The sequence below is a fragment of the Narcine bancroftii genome, chromosome 13 (genome assembly GCF_036971445.1).
Source record: "Narcine bancroftii isolate sNarBan1 chromosome 13, sNarBan1.hap1, whole genome shotgun sequence".
Taxonomy (NCBI): Eukaryota; Metazoa; Chordata; class Chondrichthyes; order Torpediniformes; family Narcinidae; genus Narcine; species Narcine bancroftii.
The window spans coordinates 87,690,523-87,703,892 of NC_091481.1; the positions used below are offsets into that span (position 1 = coordinate 87,690,523).

Sequence of the window (13,370 nt, forward strand, 5' to 3'; positions counted from 1 at the left end):
AGTTATTTGTAATTTTGGGATACAGTGTGGAAACAGGCGATTCCGGCCCATAAGCACCTGCTGCTCAAAAACACCCATGTGGCCAATTAACCCCCGTACGTTTTGAAGAGTGGGAGGAAACTGGAGCGCCTGAAGGAACCTCATACAGACACAGGGAGAACATACAAACTCCTTAGACAGCACCAGATTCGAACCTGGTTCACTGGCGCTGTGTAGCATGAATAAAGGCTCTCACGACTGGAGGGAGAACATGCGCTTAGCTTATAACTGAGGGTGGGGTCTTCAGAGGGGCTCAGGGTTTAGGCGGAAAACCAGGGTCGTAGATGGGGGCGGAGCTGTTCTTCAATATAACACCCCACCAGTGAGTCTCAGTTCACTTCACGCTGTAACAGCGTCGAGCAAATCACAGTTCAAGTCGAGAGGACGTAAACAAAAGCAAGTGCCGATTTGCATATACATAGCCCACTGAACGTATGGTGTTGTAGCAGGTAGTGCTGCTGTCTCCCCTCTCCTGTGATCAGGGTTTACTCCTGATTCGAGGACTGTGAGGATAGGGTTTGCACGTGTTCCCCCAGTGTCCTCACACGTGCCGATGGACGGGAGGTTGATTGGTTTCTGAAGAATAAGAGGGGGGAATGAGATTGCTCTGAGGGTTGGCATAACAGGATGGGCCAAATGGCTCCCTTCTATGTGGTGAGATGTAGAATGCACCACAGTGAAAAATTCAATGATTAGGCCTGTCAGTCTAGGTGAGTCGAGGTGAGGAGTGAGGCAGACCAGGAAGTCCAGAGCTCAAGGCCCAGGGTGTGGGAGAGGGAAGGGATGGGAGAGGGGAGAGGTTCAGGGACATCCAGGTCAAGATCCAGGGGGTGGGATAGGGAAGAGAGGAGAGAGGTTCAGGGATGTCCAGAGGTCAAGGCCTAGGGGGTGGGATAGGGAAGAGAGGAGAGAGGTTCAGGGAGAGACGTCCAGAGCTCGAAGCCCAGATGTACAAATCCAGGGCGTATGAGAACAGGAAGTGGAGGAGGAGGAGGTTGAACCTCCCAGAAGGCTGTGCGACCTGAGGACGGAGTTGAAAACGAGAGCCAGCCACAGGCGTTTTGGTTGGTGTCAAAGAGTGAGGGAAGTGAAAATTTCACTTCTGCCTGAAAGCTCCAACTGCCCTTGAACATGTCTTTAACCCTAGATACATCGACCTGCCTGATCAGATTGGTGGCAGGCAATTACAGGTGTCAGACGTGGTCACCTCATAGAGAACAGACCAGCACGGTGGGGCTGTCCTGCCCTCAGCACAGGCAGGTTAAGCCCTCGTGCATTAAGGGAAAGGTTCCATAAAACTACATTTAGGATGTAACATGCATGAAATTCTTAACTTTTCTCCACCGTCACCACTTTGTCCAGCGCCCCTCACTGACACCTGCAGCATCTGGTGTTCCTTGGCTCCAAGCTGTATCAGTCTGAGATGAAAGTTTATCGTCATGTTTTTTAAGTGAATTTTAATTCAGAGACATGGCATGGAAACAGGCCCTTCTGGCCCACGAGTCCATGCCGCCCAATTACACATAATTGACCTATAAACCGTGGTACGTTTTGAAGGGTGGGAGGAAACCAGAGCCCCCAGAGGAAACTTACACAGTCACTAGGTGAACGTACAAACTCCTTACAGACAGCGCAGGATTCGAACCTGGGTCGCTGTTGCTGTACAGCGTTGCACTGACCCTGCTGCCCAATAAACATCAGGATAATGTACAGGTGAACTAAAATTCTTACTTACTGTAGCCATACAGATATGTAAGTTACACCTTGTACGCCAGGACGACGGCGTGGCCTTGCACACAGGAAGCATATTTGCTGAACCCCGGTCCTCCCCTTCCCATTTTGTGGGATCTCCCTGTGCATTTCCTTCCTGCTGTTCAGGAAGGTAGTGATTGGACTGCAGGTCTGGGACCTTGGGTGGAGTATCACACCAGCCTCCATGACCCAGGTTCGATTCCAACCTCTGCCTCTGTCTGTCTGGAGTTTGCATGCTCTCCCCATGACCTTGTGGGTTTCCCTCAGGTGTTCCGGTTTCCTCCCACCCCCACAAGCATGAGGGGATGTTTATTGACCTCTAACCCCTATCCTCTGCGGAGGTTGGGTGGGGGGAGGGGAAGCAATCGAAGGGGGAAGTGATGGGCATGTGAGAGGGAATAAGCTACAGAGACCACCTGGAAATTTGGAGAGGGAGATTGGGATGTGTGGGTTTGCCCTGCTGGGGGTCAGCATGGAAGCAGTGGGCTGAATGGTCTGCTATCTTGTAATAAGTTCAGGTTTTGCACAACACACTGTTTAGAGTATGGGACTGGCCTTTATGGAGATGAAGGTGTCGATGACTTGAAACCTGAGTGTGGAGTTTCTGGGACACAGCGATCGCTGGGAATGAAAGTGAACAGTTCCGGAGAGTGGGGGGTTCTCTCCCTGTTCTAATCTTCTCTCGTTCTCTCTGTCCTGTGAGGCGCAGCAGAAGTCCTCCTCCCTCCCCTGCCTGATTGCCTGCCTTCTCTTTCCCTCCACAGGAAGTCTCGGCATGAAGGTCACGGCACGCTGGGCACCAAGGCCATTCAGCGGCAGTGCCGACGCCGCATGACCTGCCCCAGCCCGGCAGAGATCAGCAAAGCCAAGGCCATCATGTCCATGCCTCCACTCACCAAGGCACTCAGTCTGGATGACCTGCTGAAGAAATGTATCCAGTCTTTCGGTGAGTCTACTGACCTGACTCTGGCCTTGGTGGGGGGGAGGGGGGTGTGGTATATCAGGGTGTGCGTGTATATCTGTGTGGGTCAGTGTGTGTATATTGGTGTGTGCATATATTGGTGTTTGTTTGTGTGTGTATCTGAGTGGGTGAGTGTGAATCTGGGTGTGTACGTGTGTGTGTGGGTGTGCATGTGTGCGTCTGTATCTACGTTTGTGTACGTGTGCACATCTGTGCGTGTTTACATGTGCACATCCGTGCGTGTGTGTTTACGTGTGCACATCTGTACGTGTGTGTGTATATATGTATGTGTGTGTGTCTGTGATAGTCTTTGTTGTGTGTGTGGGTGTGTGGGTGTGGGTGGGTGTGTGTGGGTGTGCATGTGTGTGTCTGTGCATGTGTATCTACGTTTGTGTACGTGTGCACATCTGTGCGTGTTGACATGTGCACATCCGTGCGTGTGTTTACGTGTGCACATCTGTACGCGTGTGTGTGTGTGTGATAGTCTTTGTTGTGTGGGGGGGTGGGTGTGAGTGTGTGGGTGGGTGGGTGTGTGGGGGTGGGGGTGGGGGTGGGTGGGGGTGGAGGTGGGTGGGTGTGTGTGAGTGTGTGGGTGGGTGTGTGTGAGTGTGTGAGTGTGTGGGTGGGTGGGTGTGTGGGGGTGGGTGTGGGTGGGTGGTGGGGTGGGTGGGGGTTGGGGTGGGGGTGGGGGGGTGTGTAGGGGTGGGGGGGGGTGGGGGTGGGGGGGGTGGGGGTGTGTGGGCATGAGCATGTGGAATTCTTTGTCCAAGGAAGCTGTAAATACTGGCTTATAAAATATATTAAGATACTAAGTGGATGTATCTGTGAATTAAAGGTGTGTTGGTGGAGAGAGTCCACAGCCAGATCCACCTTGATATTAGTGAATGGGGCAGCAGGCTTTACGGGCCAAATGGCTAATTCCTGTTCCGGTTCACAATGTTCTGAGAAGTACAGGACAGCGTGGTTGGGGACTGAACCCCTCCTGTCTCTCACTGCCGGCCATGTAACCAGGTATTCTCTTGATCAATCCAAAGAGATTCCGGGACCTGTTTGCTTACTTTTGGAAAAAGAGATTGTGCATTTAATGTTTCAAAAAATATCTCCCAAAGTTTAATCGTGAATGAGTTTGAGACCCCTGGTTTATTGGTGACATCACACAGTCAGGGATGAGGCAATGGATGAGTTTATCTCACTGAGGTACGACAGAGGTTTATAAAAATCACAGGGGGATTAAATAAAGTGAATGGTTATGGATTTCTGCTCCCTGTTGGGGAATCTGAAACTAGATTTGAAACTCCACCTGAGAATTCAAACAATAACCCCACAGCCAGGCAGACCTACAACACTTCACATTCCTGAGGGAATCTATTTCACTTTAAAACTTGGTGACTAACATTCAGCCCATTCTTGTCCATGCTGAATATCTAAATTAAAAATCTCTACCTCATTAATGTTGGCTGTGGTATAAATACTCACCTTGGATTAGCACTGATATTTGATGTCCACCTGAGAGGGTGTTCAGGATCTCTGGGACGGAGGGAAATTCTGTTGCCCAGAATTAGTCCCCTCGACAATGGGCGAGAGCATTTAATCCTGTCACTGGTTGTTCCCACATCCAGGGATCTGTCCAAACTCTCCCAATGACGCTCATATAAACCCAGGGTTGGTTAAACTAACAAGCCTGAGACTTGGTTTCTGACACGAAGTGTTGAACATTAAGACAAGTCATTTATTGCCATCTAATTGTACAAGTACAACCCGACGAAACAGTGTTCTTTGGTCCTCGGTGCAGAACACGCAGACACACACATACAGATAAACAATACATGTTCAGGACAAGTATTCATATGTACAAATAAATAAATAAATATTAATTCACGGATAAGAGTCTTGGATGGTTAGTGAGAGCAAGTCCTTGGGTCGTTCAGAGTTCTCACTGCCCGTCTGAAGAAGCTGTTCCTCAGCCTGGTGGGGCTGGCTCTGATCCTCCTACAGGAAAGATCTCAATAAGATTGAGAGAGTACAGAGAAGATTTACTAGGATGTTGCCTGAAATTCAGGAACTGAGTTACAGGGAAAGGTTAAGCAGGTTAGGACTTTATTCCCTGGAGCGTAGAAGAATGAGGGGAGATTTGATCGAGGTATTTAAAATTATGAGGGGGTGAGACAGAGCAAATGTAGGTCGGCTTTTTCCACTGAGGGCAGGTGAGATACAAAGCAGAGATCATGGGTTAAGGGTGAAAGGGAAAAGTTTAGGGGGAACCTGAGGGGGCAACTTCTTCACACAGAGAGTGATGGGGGTGTGGAACGAGCTGCCAACTGAAATGGTAAATGCGGGCTCGATTTTAACATTTAGAAGAATTTAGACAAATACATGAATGGAAGAGGGATGAAGGGATATGGACTGGGTGCAGGTCGGTGGGACTAGGCAAAATAAAATGATTTGGCATGGACTAGAAAGGCCGAATGGGCCTGTTTCTGTGCTGTAGTGTTCTAAGGACTGCCTGCCCTATTGCTAAGTCCCTTTTTGCACTGGGTTTCAATTCAGTCTGAGCTATCTTTTATATCTTTCTGGAAGATCCCCTCTGATTCTTCTCGACCCAGAGACTGCACTCCCAGCTGACCCAATCTGCCCTCATAGATTTTTTTTTAAATTTTTCACACTATGAACCATATTAACCAAAATACACACAAACATTTCCCTCTTGAATATACACAGTGTCATTTTCTCCCCTTCCCCCCCTCCCTTCCCTCCTTCACCCCCCTTCCCCACCCACTAAATGTTCAACATATATGATACATTAATCCCATTAAACAATGTCATCACACAATGAAAATAACCAAGAAAATTGTGTCCTCTACTTTTACACACTGGGTCAGTTCATTTCTTCTTCTTCTCATTCTATCATTTTAGGGGGTGGAGGTCCGCGGTAGGACCTCTCTGTTATGTTCCATGTACGGTTCCCAAATTTGCTCAAATAATGTGACTTTATTTTTTTAATTCTATGTTATTTTTTCCAATGGAATACATTGATTCATTTCCATGTACCATTGCTGTACTCTCAGGCTCTCTTCTGATTTCCAGGTTGACATTATACATTTTTTTGCTACTGCTAAGGCTATCATAATAAATCTTTTTTGCGCTTCATCCAAATCGAGGCCAAGTTCTTTACTTCTTATATTACTTAAAGAAAGATCTCTGGATTTTTTGGGATGTCGCTTTTTGTGATTTTATTTAATACCTGATTTAGATCTTCCCAAAACTTTTCCACTTTCTCACATGCCCAAATTGCATGTCCTGTTGTTCCCGTTTTCTTCTTACAGCGAAAACATTTATCTGATAATGTTGGATCCCATTTATTTAAATTTTGGGGTGTGGTGTATAGCCTGTGTAACCAATTATATTGTATCATGCATAACCTCGTGTTTATTATATTTCTCATAGTTCCAAAGCATAATTTTTCCCATATTTCATTTTTTTATAGAAACATAGAAGATAGGAGCAGGAGTAGGTCATTTGGCCCTTCGAGCCTGATCAGCCATTCAATGAGATCATGGTTGATCTTAAAGTTCAGTACCCTGTCCCCGCCTTCTCTCCGTAACCCCTAATTCCCTTATACTGAAGAAATAGATCTAATTCCCTCTTAAATATTTCAATGAACCTGTCTCTACTGCTCTCTGTGGCAATGAATCCCAGAGATTCACCACCCTCTGGGTGTTTATGTTTAGATCTTATTCCCACTTTTGTTTGGGATTATAGCTTATTTCATCATTTTCCTTCTCTTGCAGCTTGATGTACATGTTCGTTATAAATCTTTTAATTATCATTGTGTCTGTAATCACATATTCAAACCTGCTTCCTTCTGGTCATCTCAGTCTGCTTCCCAATTTGTCCTTTAAGTAGGTTTTCAGTTGGTGGTATGCAAACATTGTACCGTGAGTTATTCTATATTTGTACTTCATTTGTTCAAATGTTAATAAATTATCTCCCAAAAAACAATTTTCTATTCTTTTAATTCCTTTTCTCTCCCATTCTCTAAATTAAAGGTTATCTATTGTGAAAGGGATTAGTTGATTTTGCATCAATAATAATTTTGGTAGTTGGTAATTTGTTTTTTCCTTTCTAAATTAATCATCTTCCAAATATTAAGTAAATGATGCAATACTGGTGAGCTTTTATATCGTACCAGCTTTTTATCCCATTTATAAAGTGTATGTTCCGGTACCTTCTCCCCTATTTTACCTAGCTCTAATCTGGTCCAATCTGGTTTTACCCTTGTTTGATAAAAATCTGATAGGTATCTTAATTGTGCTGCTCTATAATAATTCTTAATGTTTGGTAGCTGTAAGCCCCCTTGTTTGTACCATTCTGTTAATTTATCTAGTGTTATCCTCAGATTCTCCCCTTTCCATAAGAATTTCCTTATTATTCTCTTTAGTTCATTGAAGAATTTCTCTGTTAGGTGAATTGGTAACGATTGGAATAGGTATTGTATCCTTGGGAAGATGTTCATTTTAATGCAATTTACCCTTCCTATCAGTGTTAGTGGTAAATCTTTCCAATGTTCTAAGTCATCTTGTCATTTCTTCATTAATGGCTGATAATCTGCTCTCACAGATGAACCCCTCATCTCTGATCCATCTGGTGAAGGGACTGAAACAAGGCCATTGGCCTGAAATGTTAATGGTTTGATCTCTGGGGATTTGCTGCTGTATTTCAGATTTGCAGCAGCTGCAGATTTTTGGTTTGGGGTTGGCTGCCTCTGAATGGAAGGGGTGATGTATAAATCAGTGGATTTTTGGCCCTGGGTGTAAAGTGCTTCAGTTACTGTGCGCTGAACGAAGGTGCATGTCTCACTGTGTTTCATCCTGAGGGACCCACCCTGAGATAACAAATCTCCTGTCTCTCCAGACATGGACGGCAGCCTGCGGTGTAGCAGTGAGACGGTGAATGTAACACTAATGACGCACTGCTGGATCATCCCATCCTCGGAGTTCGCCTACAAACTCCTGGAACTATATCCTTTCAACGGCAACAGGGAACCTGCATCAGGCCTGAGGACGGGGCAGGGAATTGGCTGCAGCAATTTTCAATGAGTGTTGGCATTTAAGTTGTGACAGGAAGAGATGTTGTCGCTCCCTTGTTCTCCTGGGAAATAAGACTGAACCTACCCAGCCTCTCTCTGCAGATGTTAGCTGTGATGCTGGCACAAAACAACACATTTTGTGACCTGCTCATGGCCATAAATTCTGATTCTGTACCTCCAATGCTAGTAATGTCTTTGTAAATCTTCCCTAAAATTGTTCTGGTTTAATGGGAAATTCCCTGGAGCAAAGTGTGACTAAAACTGCAGACCATATTGTCAATGTGGCCTCACCATCAATCCCATGCAGCTTTAATATGACATGCCAATTCCTGCACATGGTGCCCTCACTGATGTGGGCCAAATGCCTCCTTCACCACCCTGTTTACCGGCGCCACCACCTTTAGGGAACAGGGTTCCTGTGCCCATAGGCCTCTCTGTGCTACACCACTTCCCAGGGTCCTACCATGGACTGCAAATCCTGTGCTGCCAAATGCATCACCTCACACTTGTCCAAATTAAACTGCATCTGCTGTTCATTGACCCATGGACTCCATTCACCAAGGACCTGTTGTAATCTGAGATAACTTCCTGTGTGTGTGGATACATCTACATTCACATTCAAATCACCTAACTCTTGGATTTGCCTCCCTAATCAAGCACTTTTTCTCCTCCGGATTTAATATCCCCAATGCCGTGGCCTCCACAGCTGTTCGCAGCAATGAATTCCACAGATTCACTCCCCTCTGGGAATAAATTCCTCCTCATCTCCGTTTGTTTGTACTTGGGTCCCAGACTCCCCCACCCAGGAGACCCCCTCTCCGTGTCCACTCTCTCCAGGCCTTTGGCTGGTCTTTACTTCCTATGGGCGCTGCATGACCTGTTGAGTTTCCCCCACACGTTTGTGTATTATTCCATGCGATCTCTGCAGAGTCGGGGGTCAGAACAGATAATAATGGGGGGGCGGGGAAATTAGGGTAACTGTGGGATGGGGCACAAACTCAGTGAGGAGGGGAGAAGCAGGTGCCATATCTGCCATGGACCTCCCCTGTCCTCCGTACTATCTCACTTCTCCCTCCCTCCATCGTTTCTGACAAACACATATGCTTATAGGGCATGGAGACGAAGCCACGTGATTCACTTTGGTGACACCCGCTTTGATGGCCTGACCCGATGCAGTCTGCAACCTTCCTAATGACACAAGTGCTGCGGGTGGGTAGGGGGCTCACTAACACCATCCCCATGTCATGATGCCGAGCCTGGATCTCTGTCCAACATTTTAAGATTCTTATAGCAGAAAGTGACAAACTTCTCACCCACGACCCACTTTTCCAACCTCCTGCACTCCGCAGCTGGGACAACAAGTCTGAAAGCTGGCCTGCTGGATGGTCATCATGGGGTGTCCCACCTCAGCGGTGTGGCTCACACCTCAAGGCCAACCTGTGGTCGTTCTTCTTGCACCCTCGAAGTCCCGCTGCCCCTTTGGAGCTCTCCCCTTCAAACTGTTCTGTCCTTTACACGGGTATGCATGGTTTATCACAGCGCCAGCGACCAGGGTTCAAATCCCACCTCTGCCTTGAAGGACTTTGCGCATTCTCCCCCTTCACCTGCGTGGGTTTCCTCTGGGTACTCTGGTTCCTCCCACCCTTCAAACATGGGTGAATTATGTGGCAGGAGATTTGTGCGGCGGAGGGGGCCTTCTACCATGCTGTGTGGTTAAAATTTAAAAACTTGAACGCCCGGTCCTCCTGAATAGAGTTCCACCTGTGGTCTGAACTTGGCTGAGCTCACTGTAGGGACCTGGCTCTTCTCCTCCCTCTCAAAGGCTGCCCCATCTTCCACACTCCAGAATGCCCCTTCATCACGGTTTCCCTGCCGCCGCCACAGTTAACCCCAGGCTGATGAGAGAACAGAGAAGTCTGATGACCCCAGGCAGCAGACAACATCCCCATTCCTTCACTTTCCAGTCCTAATGTGGGCCCTCTTCCCCAGCTTTGATCACGATTATGCCCCCTTCCTGTAGGCCTGTTTGCCCTCTGTCCTTTCCCCAGCTTCCTATCATCTGTGGGGAAATGTAAGACAGAGAGATTGGCCACAAGTCTCAGACGTTGAGAACGAGGGCACTCACTGGTTCCTGCCAGCTCAATAGTTGAGAGGGAAAGTCCTCATGACCCAGAAAGTTCCCCATTTCACACATTTCTCCTTTGAAGGGCTGTGTTCAGAGAACTGATGCTGTGTCAACCTACTTCGAGGTCTCCGAGTGGTAGATAAGGGGATCTGTTTCCTGCTGAGGTGGAACTTCAAAACTCCCCATGCACTCAGTCATCTCCCACAGCAATTCTGATGAGCCCTGTGCTTTAATCTCGTCAAAGGGGAAGGGGGGTCCATCTGTTCTGACAACTTTCCCCGAGGTGAACAGGAAGGTGTGCAGACACTGGGGTCAAGTGCACACACAAACATGAAGAAGAAACTCAGCATTCATAGGAAGTAAAGGGCAGTGGACAATTCAGGCCTGAGTCCTTCGTCAGGAATGCGGCAGACACCTGAATGAAAAGGTGGGGGTGGGGGGAGGAGAGCAAGGAAGGACCCAGGAGGGAGGTAACAGAGAGGGTACAAAAGCAAGAAGGCGGGGAGAGATCAGAGAGCTGCTGATCACCCTACTTTCCCCTCAGAAAAGGTCACCAGTCTCCCCAGATGGAACAGTACAGGCTCTTCGGCCCACCATGTTGTGCTGTCTGACTCCACAACCATCTAACCCTTTCCTCCCTCACACTCATAGCTCTCTACATTCCTGTCTAAGAGTCTTTTGAATATCCTTACTGCCCCAGCAAGGCCTTCCAGGCACCCACCACTCTCTGTGTAATAAAAACACCTTACCCCTGGCGTCTCCCCTACACTTCCCTCCGCTCACCTTGTACAGACATCCTTTGCTCTTTGCCGCTCCAATGTAAAAACCTCTGCCCACCTTGCTTCATAAGACAAGTTCTCCAATCCAAGCAACATTCTGGCAAATCTCCTCTCCCCCTCTCCAAAGCATCTACGAGCCTTCCTGTAATGAGGCGACCAGAACTGAACACAATGCTCCACATGTGGGCCATCACCTCATGACTCTTGAACTCCATCCCCTGATGAATGACAGCCGGCACACCTTTCACCTTGTTGACCGCATCCCGCGGTATCCTGGAGGGATCTATGGGTTGGACCCCAAGCTCCCTCGGTTCCTCCGCTGTTAAGAATCTGCCACTGACCACATACTCTGCCTTCGAGTTGGACCTTTCCAAGTGCATTGCTTCACACGGATCTGAATTGAATGTTTCCGGAACTTTGTTTTTGCAGCATTTGCACTTTTTTTTCGACGCTCCTTTCATTTGTGGCTTCTCCACCTACTCCCATCACTCACCCCTCTCCCTCCCATGAGAAAAGCAGTGTCCTCCCCATGAATTTGTTCCTTGCTCAACCCAGAATGATATCCTTCCCTCCCACCCCCGATGCTTGGAGTTTTGTTGGACGATGTGCGCAAACTGGACTTGTGTTGTTGTTGCAGGAATCTCCTGGGGGCTGAGGGAGCCTTGTAAAACACTCATCAGTGCATTGCAAAGGAGGGGGGGTGGGGTTTGGCCTAGAGGGGGGAGGGGTGGTTACAAGGTTGGAGTTGGAGGAGAGGGTGAACAGGCTGAGGTTTTTATTAACAGGGCGGTGGGAGGGGGCGGGGAGGTTGATGTGTAACAGGTCAAGATGGAATAAAGATGAGGTCCTATTCCCCAATCCAGAATGGAGGACAAAACCTGGGGTCAATGGGTTCAAGCTTGCGCTGGCCAAAAGTTCACATGAAACCCTGAAACACCATCCCTGTGATACTATCTGGAACACCATTGATGAGACGCCGTCCCTGAAACACCGTCCCTATGGCAGAGTGGTGGAGGCAGCGGGACCAAGTGGCCTTCTTGTTTTCTGTGTTGGGGGGGATCACCGGTTCAGGGTTCGGAGGTCATACAATGAGTGCAGGAGCCCAATCCATTGCAGCCTGTCCCACCCAGTGCCCAGCTTGGGATGTGCTGGACACGATGTAGCAGTGAAGAGCCAAAGGGCCCACCCCTACAATCCTTAACTTGGAGCTACGTATCGTGACGCTCCGGGGGAGAAGCCCAGACAACTCCGAGTGAAAATCTGCCACTTAGTGAGGTGATTCCATTGTGAGGGGGTGGGGGGAGGCGGTGGGAGAGGGTGGGTGGGGGTGGGTGGGGTTAGGAGGGGTGGTAGGGGATTAGAGGGAAAGGGGATAGGGTAGAAGGGCAGGGGTGGTTGTGGGAAGGGATAGGAGGGGCCTGAGCGGATGGAGGGGCAGAGGTGAGAGTGGATGAGAGTGGGTGGGAGTCAGCAGAAGAGGGCTTGGATGGGAGGAGGTGAGAGGGCAGGGGTGGGGACAGTGGAGCTGTGGGGCAGAGGAGGTGGGGCTAGTCCATGGGGTGGGGGAGCTGATGGTCTGTGGGTCGGGGGAGAGCAGATAGACCATGGTAGGGCTAGGGGTTGGGTGGTCTGTGGGTCAAGGGGAGCTGATGGTCAATGGGGGGGCTAAGATTGGAGGGGGCTAAGATTGGGTGGTCTGTGGGTCAGGGGGAGCAGATAGACCATGGGGGGGCAGGCAGCCCATGACCTGCTGTGTGTGCTGCCCAGGTACTGGATATCCCACTACTCTGTGGCCTTCACCACGGATGCGGGGCTGGAGGACGTGATGCTGCAGTTTTGGGAACTGGTGCGGAGCGAGGGCGAGGAGTCTCAGTGCCATCTCATCGACACGTCTAACATGTGAGGGCTTATGACTGCACGTCTGGGGCAGACTGGGTGGGAGCGGGGAGGGGTGAGGTGGGCAGAGGGAAGGTAGAGAGCATCCGAGGGGTGGTGCTGACCCAGGTTGTTCAGAGAATGTGGATGCTCCCTGTGGGGTGTCCCGGCCAGGGTCTGTCACCGGTCACCCTGGGACAACGTGGTCCCACCTCCAGCGCAGACCCACTTCCAATACGGTCTTATGCCCAGCGCGAAGTGGACAAATCCTAGAAAATCACATGGGCTGAGGGGGAGGGACTAATTGGACAGCATGCCCATGACAGGCCGAATGGTCACCCCACGGTGCTACTTTGAGGTAGCAGCTTGCTTGCAGAGTTCTGCGTTTATCCTGCTTCGACCTGACAATGGCTGGTACCATGTTGCACTCCACCATCTGCGCTGTGAGTGTGCAGATATTGGGAAGCCCGATGACCTCTGATCCTTAACCCCAGCCAGGGGTCGGGCCTGGGACTCAGTTTGAGTTGGCTTTAACCTGTGCTATCCCTTGGCAGTCACACGCAGGACTGGACGCGCAAGTACACGCTGCTCCAGACTCCCAACAACAACAAGAAGCGGAAGGTGTCGCTGCTTTTCGACCACCTGGAACCGTCCGAACTTGCCGAACACCTCAGCTACCTGGAGTTCAAGTGCTTCTGCCGGCTGTCGGTGAGAGGCCATGGGGTTTGCCTTGGGGGGGGGAAGCCTGGCTCC

The 13,370-nt window shown here is 49.2% G+C and overlaps 1 protein-coding gene across 19 annotated transcripts in view; it reads left to right on the forward strand.

Annotated features, from left to right (window-relative positions):
• rasgrp4 (RAS guanyl releasing protein 4) overlaps positions 1–13,370 on the forward strand; it is a 296,739-nt gene that overhangs the window by 261,073 nt on the left and 22,296 nt on the right. For all 19 annotated transcript variants that reach the window (XM_069907490.1, XM_069907499.1, XM_069907503.1 and 16 more), the window contains 5 exons: positions 2,556–2,737; positions 7,664–7,769; positions 11,955–12,017; positions 12,510–12,641; positions 13,172–13,325. In XM_069907490.1, the coding sequence (XP_069763591.1) occupies positions 2,556–2,737; positions 7,664–7,769; positions 11,955–12,017; positions 12,510–12,641; positions 13,172–13,325 (637 nt within the window). The remainder of the gene's footprint in view (positions 1–2,555; positions 2,738–7,663; positions 7,770–11,954; positions 12,018–12,509; positions 12,642–13,171; positions 13,326–13,370) is intronic.